Source organism: Protomyctophum bolini (genome assembly GCF_963924005.1).
Source record: "Protomyctophum bolini genome assembly, chromosome: 23".
Taxonomy (NCBI): domain Eukaryota; kingdom Metazoa; phylum Chordata; class Actinopteri; order Myctophiformes; family Myctophidae; genus Protomyctophum; species Protomyctophum bolini.
Window position 1 is genome coordinate 12,615,623 of NC_137884.1, and position 26,837 is coordinate 12,642,459.

Consider the following 26,837-nt stretch of genomic DNA (forward strand, 5'->3'; position numbering starts at 1 on the left):
ACCAGTGGTAGAAGTACTCTGATGTCTTGGGTAAAAATGGCACTATACCACAATATAGGAATAGGCTACTCTGTCTGTTACAAGTACAACTATTCAATTATTTACTCTTTGAGTAAAACTACACAAGTATTGTATTGGCATCAAAATAAAAGTCTACTTTAGGGGTGCACCGTTATGAAATTGATACTGATTCTGACCGATTCCAATATTATACAGAGGACCACAATGGAAACAAGCCTAGGCCCAAAGCCTGTTAATAAAGTATTCAATCAATAAATAGCATAATGGTACAATTAATGTATCACATCGCAGACACATCGCAAACGTGTAGATTGGTAAAACTGGGCTTAAGTGATGTATTTTGAATGAAACTGCAAAGCCTGTCAAATAATTGTAAAAAGTAAAAATGTGCAACACTTGCCTCTGAGATGTAGAGTGGAGTTAAAGTTTGAAATGTGGGGGGAGTCTAGTGTCCTGATTGGCTGTCTCCATTCTTCGTTTTAGAGAGAGAGAGAGAGAGAGAGAGAGAGAGAGAATTGTGAGTTAGAGAGAGTGTGTGTGTGTGTGTGTGTGTGTGTGTGTGTGTGTGTGTGTGTGGAGAGAATTGTGAGTACGAGAGTTAGAGAGAGAGAGAGAGAGAGTGTGTGTGTGTGTGTGTGTGTGTAGAGAGAGAGAGAGCTTGTGAGGCAGGGAGAGGGACATCAAAAGAAGTTCTCAGTGAAGCCAAACGCAGTGATGATGATGAAGCTGAGGATCCTCGTCCACGTTCTCTTCTTCGTTGGTGTGCTGCTGCCATATGGCGCCTCCAGCTCATCATCCTCTTCCTCTTCAGAGGAAGAGCAGGGGGGGAGCCAGTCCAAGGGTGAGTCACCTGACCATTCAATCACTGTGTGGCTGATGCTGAGGGCTATGGTGTGGTTCCCCTTCTCTATGCCCGCACAGAATACAAAACTCTGATGCTGGCACTTCCCATTACAATCAGGACTGCAACCTCACTCCCAATCTTCCGCCGGAGTCTGAAAACCCACCTCTTCAGACTCCATCATGGCCCGTAGCACTTGCCCTAGCCCCGACATTTTTATGTAGACTTGGATAGCATTTTATGTAGACTTATAGCATTTTTATGTAGACGTAGCACTAAAGTATACCTTCATAGTTCCATTATAGATATTCCACTGTTACGTTCTTAGCTTACGTATGATTCATGATAACTACTTTTTATGTATGTGATGTATTACCATGTTTTTTGTTCTTGCTTAATGTAAATCACTCTGGATTAAGAGCGTCTGCCAAATGCCTAAATTGTAGTTCAGAAGTGTTAAAGTGTTCTTTCTGTGGGCAGCGAAGTCTGAGTCTCAGCAAAGTTGTAGAAGAAGTGAGGCAGGCAGATTAAGTGATGTTTCAGAGTTATTTGCGTACATTTGAGTACAAAAATAGCAGATGCTCCCGCAGCCCTTGAGGTCGGGAGCTCTGACATGACTGACCACCGTAATGACCAGCCAATAATGACCACATTTCACATACACAGATGGGCTATTACAGCCACGCATTGAATAAAGGGTGGGGTTAATTTGGCTCACCCCCCTGGAAGGTAAAGTTCCTTCAATCAATCTGATTAAATCAAGTCATTTGTACATTTATTTTTATCACCATACTGTTTTGATTGACACTTCAACCTGGAGCCTTAGAATGTAAATTAGTCCATTTGATATCTTTATTATTAAACGAGCCATTCTGCCTGTGTGTGCCTTTAACCCGTTAGATGGGCGGGTTCACCATGGGGGGTGTGTGTGTCACAATGAGTGACACACAATTCAATTCAATTCAAAGGGCTTTATTGGCATGAGAAAACATACGTTTACATTGCCAAAGCAGAAAGAACAATACAACAATACAGCAATACAATCAAATGAAAATGATGTACATTTGAAGGTCAGAATCATCAATAGATCAAATTCTATGTACCAAGGTCACTCGATGCAGGTATAGTGCAGGAATATGTGCAGGAGTGGTTGTGTTCCATTTGATATCCTTCTCCTATCACAGCAACTCACAAATCTTGCTGCTGTGTTTGCACATTGTTGTACTTCGCCCAGCAGATATGGGAGTTTTTTGTCATTGGTCATGTTTTCAAAATCTCTGTGTGTGGTTGTAATCTGTGGGAAGTATGTGTCTCTAATGTCTTGGTACAATGGACAGATGGTTAGGAAGTGTAGCTCGGTTTCCACTTCATTTTGTGTGCAGTGGGTCTTCTCTCGGGATACAGGTCTGCCTATGACGGCCTTTCTCGATCACGAGACTGTGCTCACTGAGTCTGTACCTAGTTAAGATTTTTCTTTGTTTTGGGTCGGTCACGGTGCTCAGGTATTCTGCCACTGTGTATTCTCTGTTTAGGGCCAGATAGCATTCTAGTTTACTCTGCTTTTGTGTTGCTTCTTTCCAATGTGTCAGATAGTTTTCCTTTTGCTGTTTTATAATTTGGTTTAGTCCAATGGGTTTTCTATCTCGTGGCTCTGACATAGGGAACACAGGTGCAACAAGCCAGGTTGATGGTTTGGAAGGTATGGGCACAGGCTAGAGATCACACGGTTTTTACCGTCTCATTTTATTTTGCATAAAGAAAACTGCTGTAATACCTAATGTGTTGAATAAATGGGAACCTCACCCTACAGCAGTCAATGCCTGGACATTATAATTTGAACGCGTCAAAAACGGTTTCTATACATGCATGTGCCCAGCCGAGTGGCAAAGTTTGTTTGAGCTTGCCACTACAATTATAATCAACTGCCAGTGCCAGATGGCCCATCCTGCTAGGAGAGCCTGGAGGTGACAGTCTCCAGACAGACAGGCTTCTCAGGCTTCTAGCAGAACATTAAATGAGCATTTGATTATAGTTTGATATATTATGGTTAAGATTGCAATATTAAATTGGGAATTATGGGGTCCAATATCCTTCATGGGTTTGCACGCATCAATTTTGTCGCTGGTGCTGGTTTAAAAGAGAGTCTGCACTGCACAACAGCAGTGCAATTGACAATTTAAGCATTTAGCATGATACAAGGTAAACACGTGGCAGTACGTTACATACATAGCATAGTCATCTGGGATCATATACCGGTAGGTTAAATTATCGGTCTAAAGTTTAGACACTGTTAGATAGTGGTTGTTTAGACAACCACTATCTAACAGTGTTGGGGGCTGGGGGTGTGTTCTAGCTCCTCCGCGTCATCAGTGCCCATACCCGAGGTGGGGTTGGCCAAAGGGCCTTTCTGTGTGGAGTTCATGTTCATGTTCTCCCCACGTGTCTCCTAGGTAGTACCCTCACAAAAAACATGCAGTAATCCTGGTCTCTAAACTACCTCCCCCTGGCCAGCCGGGGCACCTGATAGAGGGGAAAGGTACTGGTTCGAATAACGTGGTCCTTCCAAGCGCTACATCCAACCGGGGAAGCTCCCCCCTGTCAGGTGAAAAGAAGTGGCTTGGACTCCTCATGCATTGAATGAAGCATGCAGGTCAGTCCCTTGCTATCCCCAGGTTGGCAGAGGGGGTGTAGAGCCCAGGAGTACATTAGATAATTGACACTGGGTGAAACAATGGGTTACAAAATCGTGGAAAAAAACTTTTGTCTTGACAACAATTTTGTAAATGTTTCTGTTTAAGCCTGAAGTATAATTCTCTAAATAAGCCTAGTTGGTTTAGCAAGGAATTCCCTTGGGCAGGTATAAAAATGAACGTCGTTTTTTACTATTGGTTTGGCATACTTGGAACTGTACATTCACTTCAATATAATATTAGGAATTTTAGGTGGAAAATGTAATTCTTTATGTCACAGTGACAAACGTAAGCCTTCCTGGTATGTTAGTAGAGAAACGTTAGTCCAATAAGATACAAGACCTTACCATTAGCTTTAGAAACGGGTAGATTCATTGGTACTCCTGAGGAGGACAGAGTCTGTCTAGTGTGTGATTTAAAATAAATTGAAAATGATATTCATCTTTTGTTTTACTGCCCATTATATGAAGAATTAAGACATGTATTATTTTGTAAAATGACAACCATCTGTGCTGACTTTTTCTGGTTGGAGGACTATGAAAAACTGGAATTTTGTTTTAGGAAAGGTACTTTTGCTTTGGCAGACTTTTTATGCAGGGCGTGGGAAATAAGGCAGAATGTTTTGTTTGTGTAAAAAAAAAAAGAAAAAAAGAAAAGGGAATATCAACAAAACATATCTGTTTATTGTACACAATGCAATATTGAATGTAATGATATGGTGTGTCCTGTAAGCCCATGTGGGCTGGGTGCCTTTGGTGCATGACACATAAATAAAGAAATCTATCTATCTATCTACCTAATGAGTCGTCACTAAGATAAGATTTGGAAGCCAATCAAAGGTCAAACCTTATTAAGCATGTTAAAGACGATAAGAGCTGTTTACGCACTGCCACCGGTTGAGTCCCATCCCAATGTTAAAGGGGTTGTAACTTGTACAGTAAGTGATATTTGTTTTAAGTGTTAAATAGCCCTCTATGACTCTATGTGATACTAATAATTGCTATTAGTATTAGATGCCAATGCCATTCTTGGTGATGAATCATTTATCAATCATACTTGTTCCATTGTTTGATATTTCTATGAATTTGCCTTCCTTGCTTAATTCTTTATGCCTTTTGTCAATTCCAGGTGCATCTCATGAACATTGGGGATATGAAGGCAAGTATGGTGAAGTTGTTTTACAGTTGCATTTCGATTTGTTCTTGGATGTCATTGCTGTCAGGCAGAAACTTTATATCCATTCATTTATTGTTTGTAAATGAATGCCCTAATTGGAACAAATGTAGTGACCCACTTTCACAAAAAAAATTAACTCATTGATAGTGGACGTGCAAAGTTTTTCTGATATTTTAGACCCATGTATTTTGGTTGGCCTACATTTAAAAACTGCTTGCAATCACGTTCCAACTAACTGCGTTTGCACCTTGCACGTTTTACACCAGAGCGTGCGTGTGTGAGTGCGAGAAAGAGAAGTAGCTATGGTACAGATATTGTGCGCTCATGCGTGAGCGGGAAAGGGTGGGAGAGAGATAGTCAGTGCGTGAGTTAGCAGTGAGATTACAGGGTGAGTGGGAGGCAGCAGTGTAACAACTGGAAGAGCTGCCGTTAAAAGGTCCGTAAAAGGACATTTGAAGACGTTATTAACTCATGTCGTCATGTCAACGTCGCCACACAAATGCAAATACAAACTATGAAAAACCACAACATCAAATCAAATAGTGTGGTTTAAACTCGACTCGATAACGTTTTGTTTCGTACAAAGTCACGACCGTACGACCACTATCAATGAGTCGGATGGTGGGGGCACGGTGGCACAGTTGGTAGTGCTGTCGCCTCACAGCTAGAAGGTCCTGGGTTTGATTCCCGCTCGGGACGCTGTGGGTGCTGGCGCCGTGTTTCCTCCTCTGCGTCATCAGTGCCCATACCCGAGGCGGGGTTGGCGAAAAGGCCTTTTTGTGTGGAGTTTTCATGTTCTCCCCGTGTCCCCTAGGGTAGGTACCCTCACAAAAAACATGCAGTAATCCTGGTCTCTAAACTGCCTCCCCCTGGCCAGGAGGAGAAAGGAACTGGTTGGAATAACGTGTTCCGTCCACGCGCTACGTCCAACCAGGGAAACTCCCCCTGTCAGGTGTAAAGGAGCAACTTAGACACTCACAGGCATGAAGGAAGCATGAGTTCAAGTCCGTTGCTCTTCTCTTGTCCCCCATATATGGGGACTAGGTTGGTGGTGGGTGTGTAGAGCCCAGGATCACATTAGACGATTGACACAGGGGTGAAAAATGGGTTACAAAATCGTGGGATAAAAAATATATATATATTCAGGGGAGGGAAGCCGGGCAGGGAGGGCAATATCATGTTTGTCGCTGCACGTCCTCCTACGGGCTCTGGCGGCACCTGTCAGGAGGGAGTGTTGGAAGGCTCTGTCCTCCCAGTGGGCGCTCCTCACTGGCAGGTGTGTGGGGAGGAATCAATTGACATAACGACTATAGTCGAAATATGAAGATACGCTGCTGTCCGACAGCAACGATATACTTATGTCCAGCATTCTGATTGGTTGAACAGATCAGGAGTCGTGGTCCAGTGCTTTCAAGCACTGCAGTGGGACGTCCCAGTCACCCATCGATGTTGACACCAATGGGGTGACCTTTGACCCCAGTCTGCCTGCCATCACGCTGGACGGTTACGATCTGACCAGTGAGCCAGCAGGTCTGACGCTGTTCAACAATGGGCACACATGTAAGTACCGGTGGAACCGTTAATCAATGTAATCGATTCTAAAAGAAAAGGGGGGGGAAATTACAGATCCAAAAGCTCAAAATGAGTTGCATCGTGAACCATTGTGAGCTGGTTGATTTGATTAAGGTCCAAGGAGTATACAGTATATGCCTTTGTATTATTTCTGTATATCAGCAAAATGTAGATTTTTATGTTGGACATTGAGGGCTGTATTTTGCGTGTCTTAAGTACCAGGTCTTATTCCCTAACTTGAGTAAACTAAAGACCTGGAGGCGTGATCAATGCCATTTGGCTATTCTGAGTGGCCAAAGAGCATTGATCACGCCTCCAGGTCTTTAGTTTACTCAAGTTAGGTAATAAGACCTGGTACTTAAGACACGCAAAATACAGCCCTGAGAGTCATCTGTTTCCATTATAGGACAGATTCAAAATAACCTTAATACCTCTGTGTCTAACCACTTGTGGCACGTTGTGTGAGCCACGGCATCCACTTTGAGAAACACTGTTCTATGGTTCACAGTACAGCTGCAGCTCCCGGACAGCCTGCAGATTGTGAGCGGCTTCGACACCACGTTCCACGCTGCTCAGCTGCATTTCCACTGGGGCACGGTGGCAGTTCCTGGGTCAGAACACACTATAGACCAAGTGCATTTCCCTGCAGAGGTGAGGCTGCTGTACCGTGGCTATATATGGTGTACTATTTTGCAACGTAATGTCTAATCTCACGTACATACCTACTGCTGTAACCTCATCTGCATACTGGTTTACTATATATACAGGCTTTGAAATGATTCAAACCCCACTGCAAATCTGGTTTATTGGCAAAATTCACAAACTGTATAAAATAATCAAATCATAATAGAAAATCTATGTAAATGGCTATTCACAACTAAGTAGTTAGAGTGGTTTCTCCACATTCGACACAGATTCAGATTTTTACTATTAATGTCTATAGGTGTGAGAATTATTCAAAGCTTTTGCTTTTGTTATTGTTATTATTATATGTCCTCCTGCAAACGTGATGCGCATAGCCAGGAACAAGCTTCTGGCTACTGACTTACCGAAGTGTTTACCAACACTGAACCTTATGTGCATACTGGTTTTTGCCGGGTCACAAAAGCTTGTATACCAGTCATTTTCAAAAAGCTAAATGTTTTTTCCCCAAAAATATATCCTTTATATTAAAATCAATTAATTTTGTTTTCCTTTTTATTAAATACATTAGTTACATTAGTTGCACACCTACATACACGGAGCTTGTATGCAACAGGATGAGTTAACAGTGTAGGCTATGTTTTGATTTCCCACCAGATGCATATTGTTCATTACAACTCTAAATATGCAGGCCTGGCAGAGGCAGCCAGCCAGGCGGACGGACTGGCTGTACTAGGAGCCTTTATTGGGGTGAGTAGGCCTTAGCATGTGAGCAGTTTGGGTCCAGGGTCCTTTCCTAGAAATCAAATGTAGTGGATTCAAAAGTAATATTTGCTCGTTTCAAGAGTAGCCTACTAAAACAAAGCCTACCACTCTACAAGCCAACTAACCAAGGCCAATCAAACTATTGCTTTCTAAAATGCTGGTCAGTAATGTTTAGTACACCATGAGTCAGTCATTGGACTGGACCAGCGATACCCATCCAGTAGGCTGTGAGGATATTGCAAGTCGGCCCCCAAATAATTAGCAAAACACTACTTAAAGGACAACTTCTTCGTATAATTGGTCATCACTAATGCTCATGATAAAATGGTAAAAATAAATATTCTACTCTGTCTGCGTCTCATATAGGAGGGCTGTGGACACAAACCTGACTACCAGTGACATAATGTTGTTGTTTTTTGGTTTTTTTAGAACTATGGCTTCCATTATTAGAATGCTAACTTTCAAGAAATAGAAAGCCTGCATGTGCACCTAACCACTCTCTTTCCTATTAGCTTGGATGTCACTATAGGGCAGCTTTCTGAACTGTCCACAGCCCTCTGAGACACAGACTGAGTAGACAAAAATGCCTTCCACATTTTCAACTACGGTATGCCTTGATCCAGAAAGGGTTGGGAACCACTGGACTATAGACATGAGACAGTCAATGGACTACATGAGACAGTCAATGGAATAGACATGATAGTCAATGGAATAGACATGAGACAGTCAATGGACTACATGAGAGTCAATGGACTACATGAGACAGTCAATGAAATAGACATGAGACAGTCAATGGAATAGACATGAGACAGTCAATGGACTACATGAGACAGTCAATGGAATAGACATGATAGTCAATGGAATAGACATGAGACAGTCAATGGACTACATGAGAGTCAATGGACTACATGAGACAGTCAATGAAATAGACATGAGACAGTCAGTGGACTACATGAGACAGTCAATGGACTACATGAGACAGTCAATGGACTACATGAGACAGTCAATGAAATAGACATGAGACAGTCAGTGGACTACATGAGACAGTCAATGGACTACATGAGACAGTCAGTGGACTACATGAGACAGTCAATGGACTACATGAGACAGTCAATGGACTACATGAGACAGTCAATGAAATAGACATGAGACAGTCAGTGGACTACATGAGACAGTCAGTGGACTACATGAGACAGTCAATGAAATAGACATGAGACAGTCAGTGGACTACATGAGACAGTCAATGGAATAGACATGAGACAGTCAGTGGACTACATGAGACAGTAAATGGACTACATGAGACAGTCAATGGACTACATGAGACAGTCAGTGGACTACATGAGACAGTAAATGAAATAGACATGAGACAGTCAGTGGACTACATGAGACAGTCAATGGACTACATGAGACAGTCAATGGACTACATGAGACAGTCAATGAAATAGACATGAGACAGTCAGTGGACTACATGAGACAGTCAATGGACTACATGAGACAGTCAATGAAATAGACATGAGACAGTCAGTGGACTACATGAGACAGTCAGTGGACTACATGAGACAGTCAATGAAATAGACATGAGACAGTCAGTGGACTACATGAGACAGTCAATGGAATAGACATGAGACAGTCAGTGGACTACATGAGACAGTAAATGGACTACATGAGACAGTCAATGGACTACATGAGACAGTCAGTGGACTACATGAGACAGTAAATGAAATAGACATGAGACAGTCAGTGGACTACATGAGACACTCAATGGACTACATGAGACAGTCAGACTGAGACAATGACGTACACCACTGCCAGTAACTGACAAATGGCATAATTTCATGACATAATGCAACTAACTTTAAAATGTCTTTCTTTCACTTGCAGATTGGTCTCCATGAGAATAAGGAGTATGAAAAGATTCTGGCTGCACTTACTGATGTCAGCATTGAAGGTAAACTACATTGCTATTTTTTCAGCCGTTCAATGTTTTTCAGCCCAAGGATTCCCTATCTGAGATAGAGATGAAGCAGGGACCCCCACTACAAATTATACAAAATTAAGTTGCAGATTAAACTTTTGCATACATTTCATGGATGGCTTCAGAGACTCGTTCTCTACCTGTGTTTGCCGAAAATAGCCAATCTACAAGCTCACAAGGTCTCGCAGAGTCGCAGCCTGAGACGTTGTGAGCTAGCTTGTACATCTGCTATTCTTTTGGCTAAAGTTCTCCTTAGATGCTAGGCTTCAAATGTAAATTCTCTATCTCTATCTCTATCTCTCTCACTCAAGTACCACTGGTGGTACTTGAGCCCCCCTCTGGTGGTAGGTATACGCTCCTGTATTTTACCATCAGTTATTATGGAGGGACTTGGAGAGCCAAATATTTTCTGCTGTGGTACTTAAGTATAAAAAGGTTGGGAACCAATGCCCTAGGGGTCCCAGAATCCGTGTTGAAGACCCCTGTTTTAGACCTGAATACCGTATTTTTAATACACATTCAACATTTTTAAATCTTTCTTGTCCTTGCTTTAGAGTCTAATACAGAGATCCCAGGATTCAACGTGCGCCATCTGCTTCCCAACGACCTGCGCCGGTTCTACAGATACACAGGATCTCTGACCACGCCCCCTTGCTTCCAGACGGTCACGTGGACGCTCTTTAACGACACTGTCTCTCTGTCTAGACGACAAGTCAGTCATTTGTCTACTTACCGTTAGCCAATCGGAAGCCAATCAGACAAAATCTGACAGATACATTTTAATCATGATTCCACAGTTAATGTGTACCAATTTGAGTGAGTTTTCGATTAAATCTGTAAAAGTATAGCAAAAAGCGTGAAGAAAACATTTGGAGATGTGAGTCCGTGGCGGCGGCCAAATCATTTTGGGGGTCCATGAGAATGTTTTGAGAACCATAGCAACATAGGTTTTTCAGAAAACTGGCATTTTGAAGGTCGATTGTTGATTTTCTGTGATAAAAACGTCTTGTTTACAGATGGCAGCGCTTGAAGAGACTCTTAAAGCAGACCAGAGCCGGCAGCTCAACAAGAACTTCAGAGTGCCACAACTGCTCCATGGAAGAAGCGTCTTGGCATCTTTCACTGACACCTCCAGTCCTGGAGGTAAAAAAAAAAAGACAGTGCTACGTACAGTAGTATTGTAACATGCATCCTACAGTATTTTTGCCTGGTAGATAGTGTTGAATTTGACAGCAAATTCAGCACTAATCCCTAACATTTTACTCTAGTTTTTATTTAGCCAAAATATCAGATCTACAAGCTCACAATGTGCTGCATCACAATGTGCTGCAATGCCACATCATGTGAGCTTGAAGGGATGTGTGTGTGTGTGTGTGTGTGTGTGTGTGTGTGTGTGTGTGTGTGTGTGTGTGTGTGTGTGTGTGTGTGTGTGTGTGTGAGTGTGTGAGTGTGTGAGTGTGTGAGTGTGTGAGTGTGTGAGTGAGTGAGTGAGTGAGTGAGTGAGTGAGTGTGTGTGTGTGTGTGTGTGTGTGTGTGTGTGTGTGTGTGTGTGTGTGTGTGTGTGTGTGTGTGTGTGTGTGTGTGTGTGTGTGTGTGTGTGTGTGTGTGTGTGTGTGTGTGTGTGTGTGTGTGTGTGTGTGTGTGTGTGTGTGTTAGTGTCAGAGTTAGTGTCAAAGTGTCCTTGAGCAAGACACTAAACTGAACCCCTAATTGATAACTGATGAGCAGGTTAGTGCCTTGCATGGGTTCCTCCACCATTGGTGTGTGAATGCTTGTGTTAATTGGTGACTGTAATGTACATTGTAAAGCGCCTTGGATAAAGGAACAATATAAATGGACCATTTTCCATGCTGCTGCGCGTCCTCGGGTATCGTTTTCAGGTTCTGTGAGGGGATAATTCCGTCAATTATTACCTACAGTAGTAGTAGCCTATATGTTCGTCATGTTTGGAATACTCGAATAATATTTAACTGCATGACCGACCAGGGACTGACTGGATGCAAGTGACGTGATAGTCCTGTCTCTTATCACGTCATTTCAATACACAGACGATTTCAAGAAATGACTAGTGCAGTGTGAACTAAACAAAATCTGAGTACTTTTCGCACCACTGACTGCATGGTAATGAGTGGGCCTTGCAATGTGCGTATGCATGTGGTCTGGTGTTAACGTTGCATGTTCACATAGCCGTGTCCTTGTCAAGGTTGGAATGTCTTATCTCGTGAAGTAAACGAAGCCAATATGCTCACGTCAGATACAAGTAGCCTATGTTTGTCACAAGTCCACCAGAAGTACGTAAGTGTGACGAGCTACAGTAGCGCCACGCCGAGCTGCACAACACACACTCTGCAGTCTGCACGTGCAAATGTCACCTTCAACTCGTACAAATTCAGCTTCTTGAAGCACCTACTTCAGGTGCAGTAAGTGCATTTTGTTTTATATTAAACATCTCTATGTTCTGAACTTCTGATAGCAATCAGTTGTTATCAGTGGTGGAAAGTAACTTGTGCATTTACTCAATTATTGTACTTAAGTATTTCCAATTCAGAGGCAAATATTGTACTTTTTACTCCACTACAATTATTTGAAAACTTTTGATAGCCTACTAGTTACTTTGTAGATTTTGAGTATTATTACAAAACATACCTTCTTTTAACTTTTGCAATTTGTAAGTAGCAGATCTACAAGCCAAGCTGGTTGCTGTACATATTTATTTTCTCCTTTATGATGTTTTTTGCATAATTGTGTATATTTGTCTGCCAATAACTCTTTTGATGAATTGAGTATGTGAGGACACCATTGGAAACAATCTGAAAGGCTTTTCTGGTTTCATTCTTAATTAGCAGACCTATAGGCCTACACTATATATATATATATATATATATATAATATATATATATATATATATATATATATATATATATATATATATATATATATATATATATATATATATATATATATATATATATAATGTGTGTGTGTGTGTGTGTGTGTGTGTATAATATATGTGTGTGTATGTGTATGTATATATAAATCTTTGATTCCATTGCAATTTGTCTTTAAAGGTGTCTCTCCAGCGCGCCATGATGAGTCCAAGGCTGCCGGTATTGATGTCCATTCATCCACTGGAGTGCATGGTATAAGAACAACACAGCATGTGATGTCAAATAAACACTAGCTTTAGATTACTCTATATTAATAAACAAGCCCCTGCGTGCATGTTCTGACTTCCATCTGTAGTTCTGTTCAACATAATTAATTGAAGCCATACATATTCAGATTTTTTTAACAGCTCAGGGGATGAATTGAATCTTGACCATCAGGTCAAAATTCGTGTCAGATCCTGTGCCTAGGCGAGACAACATGACCTTTGACTGTGACATAATATAAATGTCTCAATAGAAGACCAGGCCAGGGAGACAAAATACAACCACCCCAATTGTATAAGTTATATTTTATTAAATACTCTACCATATACAGATTGGACAATTTTGTTTTATTATTCATTATAAAAGTTACATAGTGCTGCTTTAAGTTATTTGATTTCACAGTATTATCAGTAGTATTATCAGTAGTTGAGGCTGCCTTTGATTTTGATTATAATATCACACATTGAAAACTAGGCTACTCACTACTGATACTCACGCTTTTTTCTTTCTTTCTTTCTTTCTTGTACAGCCACAGAGAGCCTGCCGAAAGGTAAGTTATTATAAAATGTCTCCTTTTTAATTAATGTATTAATTAATTGTTTTAAACATCTGTTTATTGGAAGTTTTCCTCGTTTATGTTAGTGAATATATTATACTACTATATTATTTTGCTGTTTGCTTCAATAATGAAAATCTTGGAATATAAATTAAAGAAATGCATTTCCTGTTCCTGTGTCATTGTGTCATATGTAAACACATGGATCTGGATCTGGAAATGAATGGCACAGTTAGCAAGCTGTACAATATTACAACAATATTATTAACTATTCACATGGAGTGAGTGAAGCAGCTTATGTCTCTAAACATTTATTTTGTTGACAGGTGATATCCTTGCTGTAGCGTTTGGGCTACTCTTTGCTGTTACGCTGCTCATATTGACTGTGTTTTGGTGCCGTCAGCGGAAAACACACTCCAGGTACAGTATGGACATTCAGACTGTTCATGGTTCTATGACAAGTATGTCATAACCGTATAACCGGAGGAACCACGTTCAACATTGAGGAACTGGAATCGGTTCCATCACATTTGGCATCGTTATGTTTTTCCAGAACTATAACACTGTCCGAGTTGGTATGTGGAGTTTGTGGACTTCACGTCGTCACAGTCCCACCCCATTTCATGACGACGACAGGCCTGGGAGAGAATTCAGAATGAATTCCCCATTCATTTTTCCCCATAGACGTTTCAAAAAGTAATTATTTAAAGCCATTTAAGCCTCGGACAAAACCAACTCTTGTTGTGACAGATCATGACAATATACACAATGCTTAGGGCCGATCAAAAATAATTAGAAAGGAGAAAAACTAAAAACGTGTTCATGATTTGTCACAATAAGAGTTGGCTTTGTCCGAGGCTTAAAAGGTTTTTAAATAAATACTTTTTGAAACGTCTATGGGGGAAATGAATGGACCTAATATCTTCCGGGCCTGTCGTCGTCATGTATACAACTACATGTTCTTAAACATTTTAATTTCATCGACCACCATAACTCAGAGTGTACAAATCGATCCATTTGGTTCCATTTGTACACTCCTAAGTTACAGACCTGTAAGGGGACCGTTAAGAGGCCATCATTAAGGAACCAAAATTGTTAAAATCCTAAAGGATCCCAACCATAACTATCAATAATACTTGTGATGATTCTATTGAATAGGCTACTTTTTCATTAAATTGAATAATCGGGTATAGCACAACAATCAGTGATTTGTTGTAATCAATTAAATCAATGAGTTTGATTAAACCGTTGCACCACTGTTTCTATATGTTCTCTCCAGTGTGAGGAAGGAATCCTGGCAGGATGTCTCATACAAGCAAGCGAAGACACAGGACGTGTAGAGCTCCTCACCAGAACACGTCACACTGGTGTCTATAGCTGTGGGAACTACGGGGGGTGGGCTTTGTAGAAGTTCCTTCGTTGATTCGGGCCCACCAAAGGAATCGGACCTTTGTTTCTGTGCCATGTTGTAAACAAGCTGTTGAACTCAATGAGCATAGCGTCATGCGCCCTGCGCGTAAAGTAAACACTAAACATGAAACAGTGGACAGACAGCAGCCGCTTATTCGTGATGATGATGACAATGAAAAAGGTTTAGTTTAAGAATTTGTATTTCTAAAATAGGCCTTTATGTTATTCCCCAACCCAGTCCCTTTTCTTTTTTTTTTATATATATTTTTTATCCCACGATTTTGTAACCCATTTTTCACCCCTGTGTCAATCATCTAATGTGATCCTGGGCTCTACATACCCTCCACCAACCTAGTCCCCATATATGGAGGACAAGGGGAGAGCAACGGACTTGAACTCATGCTTCCTTCATGCCTGAGTGTCCAAGTTGCTCCTTTACACCTGACAGGGGGGAGTTTCCCTGGTTGGACGTAACCCAGTCCCATTTTTGTATTTACATGAATAACGGGGCTTTAAAAACAAATCCTCAACCCCTAAAGGTATAGGGCAAGTGGTTTTCCTTTGTTTAAAATAAGAGTTAAATATCTATATTGTGATAGAAATCATTGCTATAGAGACGTGTTTGTTCAGTGCCAGACTCTCCAGCTCTTTAGTAAACAGGCCAGGGTAGAAATAACAAAGTGGATGTGATGGTACAAATACAAGAAACGACCAGACACAATTGGAGCTGGAGCACTACAGTTGAAGCTGATAAATGGGTACTCTCCCTGATTGGCTGAAATTTGGCATAGTTTACCCACCTGAAAATGTATTTGTTTATTGAAGCTAGAGAGTCAGGGAGACTCCTGTTACTGAACAAACTATATCAATGAATAATACATTTATGATGAATCATAATACAGAGCTTTAACCTATTAACAATTATTTTTAACCCCCCCCCCCCCCCCCCCCCAAAAAAAAAACCCGCTTACCCTACCTTTTAAATATATGCTCCTTGGTTTCTGTTGTTTTTAGCAAATAATTCCACAAACCATGCCTCCCGTCGCTGTGACGCTGTGAGACATACCAGGGGGGAGCGACCTTCAGCACGCAAGGCAAACGAATGTTTGTTGCAGTCACCTAGCACTCGGATCATCTAGCTCGGGAGTTCCTCACAAGCCTCATTTAGCCTATAGGACATTGAGTGAAACCCAAATGAGGTTTGGGAATCACTTTCGGTATGCAATCGGCATGTGCATGAAATAAAGCATGTCTTATTGTAGTCGTTCTCTTCATATAATTGTCCCATGTAAATAGTGAAATAATACATTATTGAAGCCCAATTTTACCTTAAATGAACTATTCATGGCTAGTTCCAACACTGTGAATGTACCATTTGCACTCTGAATGTAATGTAATAAAACTGTAGAAACATACATTTTGTGTATCGTGCCAAAATCTGCCCTTTGAAATTTGAAAGATTTGAAAAATAAGTCTAAAACCACTCCGAGACCATGGGCTATAGTCCATGGGTCAGGGGACCTTGACCATGGACTATAGCCCATGGTCTCTTTTTCATAATTTTAGCCCATGGTCTCTGGCGGCATACTATAGCATGCCATTTTTCATTTTTGAGGATTTGAAAAAAAGACAAATCATTCGAGACCATATGGGCCTTGAGTGATGGTCTCGGACGGTATACTACAGTAAGTACATAGTAAACTAGAACTGCACTCTGTTGAGTGCATACTTGCTTGTTGCACACTAGTAGGCCATTTATAACAGCCAAAAGTGTCAAATAATGTTTTAGGAGCTGTTTCTCAACAACCAAAAGTGTCAAATAATTAGAAGCTGTTTTTCAACAGCCAAAAGTGTCAAATGTTTTAGGAGCTGTTTCTCAACAACCAAAAGTGTCAAATAATGGTTAGAAGCTGTTTTTCAACAGCCAAAAGTGTCAAATAATGTTTTAGGAGCTGTTTCTCAACAACCAAAAGTGTCAAATAATGGTTAGAAGCTGTTTTTCAACAGCCAAAAGTGTCAAATAATGTTTTAGGAGCTGTTTCTCAACAACCAAAAGTGTCAAATAATGGTTAGAAGCTGTTTTTCAACAACCAAAAGTGTCAAATAATGTTTTAGTAGTAACAACCATTACTGTTAATAAGCAAAATAGTGAGCCGACATTTCGTCCTTCCGTGAGACTGTTTCTCTTCTCCTCATCTCCTGCGGACTAGAAGGAGATGTATAGAACTAGAGTTTCCTGTTTGACATGATTGCACCACTCACTTCACACGGGTGTGATTTTTTAACCGAAGTGATCGTCGCTCGATACATCACAATCGGTCTACAACATGTTTTGATTATCATTCTTGGCCGCTAGATGGCGATAAAAGGCAGGGAATGTTATGTGATGATGATGATGTGCAGCGCCAGTGCTGTAAGGTTTATGGTCAAGCCAACATGCTGGCACGAAAGTTTCATATGTGTACATTTTGACATTGTCTGTACGGTACAGACAATGTCAAAATAGCACTTTTTAAAACCTACTGCACTTATACAGCTCACTTGTGAATTGTGATGTCGATATAGTAAAGCGAAGATGAAAAAACTTCAGGTGGCATATAATGATGCTTTTCGAATATTCCTGAGACTCCCAAGATGGACCAGTCCAAGTGAAATGTTTGTGACTAATGTACCCACCTTTCATGCTGTACTGAGGAACTTTATGTTTAGATTCATGTGTAGACTGAGGGAATCAAAGAATGTATTAATTATGGCCTTCAGGGATCACACAGAGTGATAGTCTTTTCATCATGTTTCTGGAAACATGGAGGCAATGTTTTTAATTGACAAGGACTGCCTGGAGTGAAAATAGCCTGATTGTTGTTTTATATTTACAGTCATGTTTTTCCCTGTTGTTTGTATATGGACCCATTGTGTCTGAAATAAAGTTTTCAATCAATATACAGTATATCACTATAACATTTGAAAACAATTATAAACAATATCAAACGTTAAAAGTTGAATCATAGGCCTATACTTCAATGCAGCCAAATAACGTCAGTCAATAAAAAAAAAAAATAGACTATAGCTTTGTGTGTGTGTGTGTGTGTGTGTGTGTGTGTGTGTGTGTGTGTGTGTGTGTGTGTGTGTGTGTGTGCGTGTGTGTATGTGTGTGTATGTGTGTGTGTGTGTGTCCGGGTCTTGGGTTCTGTGTGGGGGGGGGGGGGAGCTTGAGCTGTGGTGAGACTGGGATCCATAATGACGCACGTGCATGTATGTAAGTCATCAGGTCGTGCGCGCCACCTCTTGGTCACACCCACACCACACACGCGCACAGACAGAGTGAGTCACTGACACACACGCCCAAACAAGCATGCGTCGCCACGCTGCTGCAGTGTTTGTTTTACTTTTAATATTAAAAACCTCGGAATGTAACTTTCATTGACATGGAGTTAATGAGAGTCGACGGTGTTTTTACCAGGCTGGTGAGAAAACTAGACGAATAAAAGAAACGTTTCTACAAGAAGCTGTGGAATCAGAAGTAGGCCTTTATGTCCAGCAGCTGATCATCAAACTCAGCCAGGTGAGTGTTTGCACTTTGCAGGTGTTACTGTTAGCTTACTAGCTCAGTGCTTTACAACCTTTTACACATCAAGGCCCATTATTTAATCATTTTATCATAAGTACAACAGTAAACAAGAACATTTGTATTTTACTTGAGCATTTCAATTTCCAGGACTTTTACTTCACTTTTACCACTAAATCTCAGAGGCAAATAGCCTACTTTTTCTCCACTACATTAATTTGAAAACTTACTGTATGTTAGTTTGTACATTTAGATCAGTGGTGGTTTTCAACCCTTTTTATATCAAGGCCCATTATTTATTTATTGGGCGTTTGAGCCACGGAACCACCATTTGATGACTTAAATCCCATCTCTTCTCGGCTTTCAATGATGTTTGCTTTGATGTTTTATTATGCTGTTTGTGTTGATTGTATGCTTGTTTCATGATCGTGTATACAGCACTTTGGTTGAGCTTCTGGTCTTTGTAAATGTGCTCTAGAAATAAAGTTTGATTTGATGACATTTAGCCTCTCAGACCCAAAAGTAAAGAATATGTTGTCGTTGGATAAGAGTTTGTCCACACTTCCATGCTGTGTTCATGTTGGTACCATTGGGACAGATAAAAGGCAAACGTTGATCAAAGTTTATTTCCATCTAATTGTGTAGACTTCTGGTAAATTAATTGGCCTAACGCAGGTATATTTAACAATGTTGTTTTACTCTTGACGTGTCCATTTGGCCACCTTTTCATACCAAGGACCCCCAAATTGACACTAATTAGCCCGTGTACCCCCCAATTGAAAAAATATGCCAGGGCCCCCCATGAGAATATTTTGATGGCTCTCTAGCAATGATTCTCAACCCGTTTAATTTCAAGGACCCCCCCCCCCCCCCAGTTTGACATGCATATTAGTCTATGGACCCCCCCATTTAATGGCATTTCTATCTCTGAGACCCCCACTTTATATTGTAAAATCAATGTTTATTTCAGTCTGAGAGTGTATAAATGGATCCATTTGGTTACATTTGGATACTCAAGAGTTACATACCCATTAGGGTCCATTTGGTTCCAAACTATCATTTAGCTGGGGACCCCACTTTAAGAACCACTGCGTTATAGAAGCATTATTGTTTTGTGTGATGTGGTATGATATGAAGCTTTTACTGGAGTATTTCAGATTTTCAATGCATTGAAAATACACTTCTCAGAGGCTATTTATGGTTACTTTACTGTGTGTGTGTGTGTGTGTGTGTGTGTGTGTGTGTGTGTGTGTGTGTGTGTGTGTGTGTGTGTGGACGGACGGACGGACGGACATGTGAGCTTGTAGATCTGCTATTTATATACAAATCGTCCCCACAGGTCTACAGTTGATGTAGCTTAATGTGCAACATTGTGATTTGCTTTGGGCATAATGGGATGAATCTATAGTTGCAATACCCTCCATTGACTCCCCATTCATCCAATTTGCTTTTGCGATCTGCTTGTATTAAACGACTTTAAACTCACCAACATACATAGCTGTAGGGCAAGATCCTCTTTCAATCTGCCAAGCGTTGGTTTAAATTGTTTCATAAAAATCCACCGTAGACATGTTATGAGCTACTTTCTGTCAAGAAATTCTCGGCAGGTGATTATTTTGTTGGAGTTTGGAAGCACTCGTTGAAGTCACTGAACGGCCCTGCGTACCACCTGTTGAGCATTGGTACATAATGCAGGAGGCAGCAGCACGACCGTTAATAAAAACGAGTGCTTCCAAACTCCATCACTTGTCTTAATCACCTGCAGAGAATTTCTGGACAGAAAGCAGCTCATAACATGTCTACAGTGTTTTTTTATGAAACAAACGCTTGGATTTCGGAGATATTTGTAGAATCGTCCTCGGTCTAAATGGCTTAATTCTCAGGGCTTCTCGAGTCCCAATGCAATGCCTATATATGGAGTGTCATGGCAGCCTCCGTGCCGCTCTGTCCTCGCTTCTTGTGTCACGACTGGTGACGGACTGACACCCGTATATGGTGGCGTGACTGACGGAGCGACGGGTTTTGCAGGTTTTCATAGTAATTGCAATTATTATGCAGAATGTCCCATTTCACACATGTTTTCAAATGTATAAATTGTATACAAATATTTTGAAAATGGCAGATCTACAAACTCGCAATGTGTCACATTGCATGCTTGTAGATCAGCAATTTTCAAATGGCCGAAGTGTATATAGGCCCAGCGGCATGTCTGACCTCCACTGCACCCACTTTTCAGGAAGGTTGGTGTATTTCAACTGTTAGAGTGTGTGTGTGTGTGTGTGTGTGTGTGTGTCACGGGCCAGCTCATGCCCTATAGACCGTAGTACTGAGGAACTATGCATGCACACACACTACACTGCTGCTTCCAATAGTAATTCCAAACCATCAAGTCGGCTGGGAAGTGTGGGTTTAACCCATTCTGACCTGTGATCAGATTCTAAAAATGTCTTGGAAATCCTGACAGTTTTCTGAAAAAGCTATGTTTCTATGTCAGTCGTTCTTCGATTTTTCAAAAATAGCAGACCTACAAGCTTGTAGCTCGCCACTCTGTGGCACGCTATGAGCTTGTAGATCTGCTATTTTTAAATAGCTAAAGCATAACGTAATGCTAACACCAAAAGGGGTTCCCACATTAAATGGGTTTAATGTTGTTGTGTTGCATGTTTTCTTTACAGTGGACATCTGACATTTCCCACAAGGACTAAAATGTTTTTTAAATGTTGATTTAATGTCACTGTGTGAAGTAATTTAATTTTCTGTTGGTCTAGATTGGAAGGTGCCAAGTACCATAGACTAGATGGTAGATAGACTAGGGGTGTTTGTTCATGTTTATTTGTCTTATTTGTGTTGGGCTCTGTAAACTAATTGGGCCTGTGAAATGTAAATTTAATATTCCTTTAATGTGAGGTGGCAGATTAGTGAGATTACTCATAGGTTTAGTTAGCTGTGTGGTGAGTTAACTAATGACCACTTACTAATTAGAGGACGGTGTGCCCCACCTGTTTAAGAGCAGGATTGCTGCAGGTGAAGGCAGTTCAGTCTCACTCGAGTCTAGTAAGAGACAACAGGGGAGAACTGCAAGCCAGGGAAAAGCCTGTAACAGTTCCTGCTTGTTTCTTTAGTATAGTTAACTTTAAGTGTTCATTTTGTTTTTGGAACGTTTTACTTTTGACCAGTAATATAATTTTTTTGTATTTGCACTGCACTTTAAGGTAAACACTAAGCCTAAAATGTACTCGTGGACCTGGGTTTTCACAATTATTACAGCCTCTGTGAGTGAATCCAAGTTCTGTCTGGGTGTCATTTTTTGAGATATACAACGAGAACATCCACGACCTGCTGGAACAAGTAACTATCATAATGCTACTGATGGAACACGCTACATTTAGCGATAACAATAGATGTACTGTAGTGCTATCTCTTTACTACTACCGTTAAGTACTCCTGCTACTGTCAGTTTTATTTAAGTGTTCCTACTCCAACTGGTATTGTTTCCATTACTACTTAGGCCTACTTGTAGTACCTGCGGATCTGTCGCCACGACTGATTTCAGTCATTTGGATTCCATAGAATCCTGCATGTCTTCTATTGGAAGCAGGATCCCCAGGGTCATGAAATTCCTGGAAATATTTTAAATTAGGCAAAACATTTTCCTAGAAAAGGTTTGGAATTTATCAAGGGCCCTGGAAAAATATTTGGCGATGCATTGTTCAATAATACAACATCCAAAACATTACATGAATGTAACATAAAGTAGTTTTTTGCCGAAAAGGGCTGGGTGATTGCAGCCTAATGTGTACCGGACGTAACCGAAAAACAGATCTACAATCTCATGCTGCAGCATGATCGTACACTATTCTATATTCTAAGCTTTATTTTTGCTACACTGTCTTTGGGCATTGCGCATACCGGTATATAGTAAGAGGCTCATTATTGCGCTGCATGATTGTTATATATGGGCCTGGAAATGTGGTTAAATATTCTGGAAAGGTTTTTGAAAATCCATTGGTAAAGTGTGGAGAACCCAGTGGAAGCATAACCTGACTCGGCCAGATGGGGGCGGTATTGATTCACAGCCTGGTTCACAATACAACCTTGTGAAACAAATGTGATTGTAAAGCGCCAGCGAAAATTGTAGATCTACTGATCTACACTGGCTTATTTTCCCGTTAGTCATTTTAAGATGAAATGGTATGTTGTGAAGTGGTCAAACTTAGAATGCATGTTTAGAATGGTAGGTCTCATTCAGCCAGAAATTTTATTTAGCTTTATTCCATGAGTATTGACTATTGAGTAGCCTACCATGGGCTGCAGTGGTCATGAACGATTGTCATACTGCAGTGGTTTTCAACCTTGTTCATATCACGGCCCATATTTATTCAGCATTTGAGCTACAGACCACCATTTGATGAGATTTATCCTCCCAGACCCAAAACTAAAGAATATTTTGTTGTTGTTGCATACGTTGCACAATTCTATACTGAATTGATGTTGGTACCATAGGAGAGATAACGGACAAACGATAAGAATCACAATTCTTCTACATTCTCTAATTGTGTAGACTTCTTGTAAATTAAGTAATGCAGATGTTTAACAATAATGTAACTGTTGAGAATGTAAAATGTTATAATCTCAAGAGTTAAAGATCTATAAGGGTCCATTTGGTTACCAACTAAACTATCCATAATTTATCTGGGAACCACCTGGAACCTCTTCAAGGACCACTGGTGGTCCCTGGAACACTGGCTGAAAACCACTGTCTTACTGTGTAGATTGTAGAACATCTGTCGGGTGGAAACCTCATGTCCGTCACTGTTACTTTTCAGGATTAAAAAAAAAAAAAAAGCAGTTCGATGAGCTCAAAACGTGTTGCTTCGAGCTGCGTTTCGAGTTTGAAGATCTGCTATTTTTTCATACTTTTGTGTGATGCTGTAGTATGACCAAGTAGGGCATCAATGGGCTCTATGCATACACACCATTTTGGAAAGAATTGGGCCACTTCTCTACTTCCTTCACAGGTGTTACTGATGATACTAATGAAGGCTCTGTTCCATTTTGGTCAAACAGAGTCAGGGTGCTGCTACTGTGCATGTTGGCTCATTGGAAACACTCTGCTACACCAGTGGGTCTAAAGGTGTCCTTGAGTGGGTTCCAAATGTCCCTGTACAGGTCTATAACTCTGAGAGTATAGAGCACCGAAGTCCTGACATCACTGTCGGTAGAGGGCGTCAGTCCCCAGCTTCATGTATTTTTTATTTGCATTATAATCCCCATAGGGGATTTTAGATCTCTTCATATAAGAACTGCGTTTGAAAAATAAACTGATCACCCCGGCCTTTTCACTCATATGGATATGAAGCATCAACTGAAGGTGGAAATGTACAAATATACCCAAAGAGTAACAAAATAAGCGTTAGAAACGAGTCAAATAACCCAGAGACTACATTTCCGGGTAGGCGGTTGGCTGCATCTGCCTGTCGCACAACATAAACTGAATGTTAATTACGTTTATTTTTATTGATATTTAATGTTTCGTGGTTAGTACAAGTTGAGTCACCACCAGCTGAGCTTATGTCAACGAGGAATCTCAGGAACGCAATGTGTTGACTGCTGGGCGTGAAGTATATTAGCAGCGACATTGCCTTATGTAGTTTCAAGGCTTTTGCGGCTACATTAATTCCATTTTCTCCAGAAACTGGCTGTATCAAATATTAATGAACATCATATACATAATAGCAATAACATAACATAATAGCAATGCTATTTGAAGTATTTCCAGTCAGTGTTCTGAATGTTTGGTCTTTGTTGTCGTCCTACAGTGTCCTACAGCTTCCAAGAGGACGGTTCTGCAGCTGTCTCAGGACAGGGACACTCCTTTGTCAAAGGTAACACAAGTCACCGACCGTGTGAGTGCTGCTGCTTGTAGGTGTGTGTGTGTGTGTGTGTGTGTCTCTGATAACATTATTGGCCAAATCTCTAAATACTGAATCAAGCAACTTAAAAACTGTCCGGTTAAAATGACCCCAAACATGTTTGAAAGTCAAATAACGGTTTAAGTCAAATGTATCACTGTGCAGTACTTTTTCCACCACTAATCGCGTGTGTGTGTGTGTGTGTGAGACTGTGTGTGTCAGACGTGCGGTGGGTGCAGGTGACATCATCAGAGGAGGCCTACAGGGTCATGAAGGTCGGAAAGAGGAACCAGAGTATCTCTGCCACCAGGCTCAACCATATGTCCAGCAGGAGGTAACACCAGCCAACCAGCAGCTTGTATGACATGGCACAGCCAATAGAGACACACGAGCGCCACCACTTCTGGTCCGTTAGAACGGTGTACTTGCCAATCCATTGGAATTTTACTGTAGTTAGCCTACTTTTAAAATAAGAATACAAATTCAAATCAATTGATTTGAATAAAAAGGTTTCCAAATGAGTGTGCACACTAATTATCCATAATGTATAAATCATGGATAAGGGGTCAGGATAGCTAGGCCTTTTCGAGGAGGCGTCAGAATAAATTATGGACTATTCGTCTCAACTGCTATTAGTCTTGCAAGAGGCTATTTGGATAATCTTCCAAAAATAAATTAGCCTATAACCAAACACAAATGTATCTGGGTATTGAAAACCTCAAGGGATGCGACCTTGGTGTATATACAGTAACATGTGGCCACTTCAACTTTATATTTTCTGATGCTAGCATTTTGACACAATGAGTATATTGTGCGTTGTATATTGAGGGGGCAGGTACAGGTACCGTATGTGACATTAAAAAAGGACAAACCAAACATATGGGACACTTTTATTAGAACACCCAAATATCGCTACAGCCTCAGTAATCTGTGAAATTCCGGTAGTTTATGACGCCTCATATAGGGATTGCATTGACAGCTGCAGTACACCGTTGACTGTTCTAACGGACCAGAATGGTGGCTGTGAATTTGTAGTCGTCCGTGTGTCTATCAGAAGCAGCGTTAACCCACTGATATGCTACCTTTAGCACTGTGGGGTTATTAATATTGTTTCTTTCTCAAAATGAAAAAAAACGATGGGTTATAGCCCATGTTTTTTGAAATTTTGAAAAAAAAAGTTATCCTCGTTTCTCATCTTTTTGGACCATGGGCTATAGCCCATATGGTACGGCATACTATAGCACGCCGTTTTTCATCATTTTTGACGATTTGACAAAAATGACAAAATGAAAAATACGATGGGTTATAGCCCATGTTTTTTGAAATTTTGAAAAAAAAAGTTATCCTCGTTTCTCATCATTTTGGACCATGGGCTATAGCCCATATGGTACGGCATACTATAGCACGCCGTTTTTCATCATTTTTGACGATTTGACAAAAATGACAAAATGAAAAAAAACGATGGGTTATAGCCATAGAGTTATTATACAATAGAGAAGACACCCAGAGGAAATCCTGAAGCGCAATGGACATAGTGGCCGAAGAAGGTATTGCAGTTTGGTAAGGTTTGGTCCTCAAACACATGAACGCGCACTAGGCTCCGTCCACTCTGCCGGTCGCTCGCGCGTTCATGTGTTTGAGGACAATCCATCCAGAATGCACACTGCTCCTAAACCGGAAGGAGGAGTGGATTCGCCTCATGCGCTTCTGAGCAACTCAATGCAAGTGGACGGGAGGAGAACTTGGGTGTCTTCTCTATTGTATATATACTCTAAGGTTATAGCCCATGTTTTTAGAAATTTTGAAAAAAAAAGTTATCCTCGTTTCTCATCTTTTTGGACCATGGGCTATAGCCCATATGGTACGGCATACTATAGCACGCCGTTTTTCATCATTTTTGACGATTTGACAAAAATGACAAAATGAAAAAAACGATGGGTTATAGCCCATGTTTTTTGAAATTTTGAAAAAAAAAGTTATCCTCGTTTCTCATCATTTTGGACCATGGGCTATAGCCCATATGGTACGGCATACTATAGCACGCCGTTTTTCATCATTTTTGACGATTTGACAAAAATGACAAAATGAAAAAAAACGATGGGTTATACTTATAGCCCATGTTTTTAGAAATTTTGAAAAAAAAAGTTATCCTCGTTTCTCATCTTTTTGGACCATGGGCTATAGCCCATATGGTACGGCATACTATAGCACGCCGTTTTTCATCATTTTTGACGATTTGACAAAAATGACAAAATGAAAAAAAAACGATGGGTTATAGCCCATGTTTTTTGAAATTTTGAAAAAAAAAGTTATCCTCGTTTCTCATCATTTTGGACCATGGGCTATAGCCCATATGGTACGGCATACTATAGCACGATTTTAGATCTCTTCATATAAGAACTGCGTTTGAAAAATAAACTGATCACCCCGGCCTTTTCACTCATATGGATATGAAGCATCAACTGAAGGTGGAAATGTACAAATATACCCAAAGAGTAACAAAATAAGCGTTAGAAACGAGTCAAATAACCCAGAGACTACATTTCCGGGTAGACGGTTG

At 40.7% G+C, this 26,837-nt stretch overlaps 1 protein-coding gene across 1 annotated transcript in view; it reads left to right on the forward strand.

The window, feature by feature from the left end:
- Positions 1–735: 735 nt before the first annotated feature.
- The window catches only part of LOC308310650 (uncharacterized protein), a gene marked incomplete at its 5' end in the record, with an annotated part of 43,782 nt that continues 17,680 nt past the window's right edge, over positions 736–26,837 (forward strand). Inside the window, 10 exons of the mRNA XM_080757031.1 lie at positions 736–862; positions 6,115–6,288; positions 6,809–6,951; positions 7,600–7,692; positions 9,589–9,655; positions 10,237–10,394; positions 10,699–10,825; positions 13,364–13,384; positions 24,185–24,250; positions 24,517–24,611. Coding sequence (XP_080613157.1) covers positions 736–862; positions 6,115–6,288; positions 6,809–6,951; positions 7,600–7,692; positions 9,589–9,655; positions 10,237–10,394; positions 10,699–10,825; positions 13,364–13,384; positions 24,185–24,250; positions 24,517–24,611 — 1,071 coding nt within the window. The remainder of the gene's footprint in view (positions 863–6,114; positions 6,289–6,808; positions 6,952–7,599; positions 7,693–9,588; positions 9,656–10,236; positions 10,395–10,698; positions 10,826–13,363; positions 13,385–24,184; positions 24,251–24,516; positions 24,612–26,837) is intronic.